Consider the following 1,138-nt stretch of genomic DNA (forward strand, 5'->3'; position numbering starts at 1 on the left):
GTGTAGAGGTTGACAAACATGTTTACCTGTTGTGTAATATTTACCTAGTTACATTTTTGTAGATTTGTTTTTTTGTCTATACAATTTTATGGAATTTGAAGAAAATACAAAAAATGCTGTCACTCCCCCGGCGGTTATTTTGTTTGTGTTGTGAACACAGACGGCTTGTTATTTTAATTTTTTTTTAGTTCTGAGGTAATATACATTCCTGCATTGGCTTTGTAAAGTTGAACCCCTCTGCTCTATTGGCTTAAACCTTTACTTCCCAGGAATTTGGCTCGACAGCAAACTGTGCCGAAGCTCAGCCAAAGAGGACTGCAGTAGAAGTATTTAAAAAGTTAAAGTATAAAAAAAACACACTGTGATTATGATTTTGTTCCTTGCCCTAAACAGAATACTTACTATCACTGACAGTTCGCTGCTGCCTTGGTGGAAAGTCAATATTTTTCTTGTATAGGGGGAGTAGGGAATTTCAAAATAAACTTGGATGCAAATGATCATTTTAGTCTCTTGATTGATGTAGAATGTATTTCTGAATATGGTTTAAATCGATGACCTCACAATAAATGCTAGGCATGCTGATAACCTGGTTTTAGGAACTTTACGAAGACTGCAATTATTTAGATTGTGGGAATACACCCAAGCATACAATAAAACAGGCCACAAATTCTACTTGAGGTGGGCAGCAAAAGTTTGGTTCCAGATATGTGATTCATCATTGGGTATAGTTTTTAATCAAATATGCTGATGACTAACCCCAAATAATCTGTTCTAGTCCAGGACCACCATTCTTAATCTCTGGGGATATTCGTCACGATTTCAGAGGGACGCCTCCTTCCATGATGACGTTGCACCAATCGTAGAGCGGGATGCTGCTAAGCACCGCCTGTTTTTCTGTTGCTCCTCGAAATCAACCTTCTTGCGTTATCAAATTGGCAAGAAACAGGTTCATCAGGCATACGAGCTGGACACATAGCTAGCTATATGAGGGTAATTTATTTCGACAGACTCAAATGTTACATGATTGACAGCTAGCTAACGCGTTAGCAGCTAGGTGGATGACAAGCTAGCGATGATCGTGGTTTTATTGTTTGCCCTGTCAAAACCGTTATTTTTAGCCAGCTAACGTTAACTTTTG

At 38.5% G+C, this 1,138-nt stretch overlaps 2 protein-coding genes across 2 annotated transcripts in view; both read left to right on the plus strand.

Annotated features, from left to right (window-relative positions):
• The window catches only part of LOC111958629 (E3 ubiquitin-protein ligase UBR5-like), a 46,947-nt gene extending 46,623 nt beyond the window's left edge, over window positions 1–324 (plus strand). The window contains 1 exon segment of the mRNA XM_070437314.1: window positions 270–324. Coding sequence (XP_070293415.1) covers window positions 270–324 — 55 coding nt within the window.
• A 660-nt stretch (window positions 325–984) lies between these two features.
• The window catches only part of LOC111958854 (protein LYRIC), a 7,777-nt gene continuing 7,623 nt past the window's right edge, over window positions 985–1,138 (plus strand). Inside the window, exon 1 of the mRNA XM_070437315.1 lies at window positions 985–990. Within this exon, the coding sequence (XP_070293416.1) occupies window positions 985–990 (6 nt within the window). The remainder of the gene's footprint in view (window positions 991–1,138) is intronic.

The sequence above is a fragment of the Salvelinus sp. IW2-2015 genome, linkage group LG35 (assembly GCF_002910315.2).
Source record: "Salvelinus sp. IW2-2015 linkage group LG35, ASM291031v2, whole genome shotgun sequence".
Lineage (NCBI taxonomy): Eukaryota > Metazoa > Chordata > Actinopteri > Salmoniformes > Salmonidae > Salvelinus > Salvelinus sp. IW2-2015.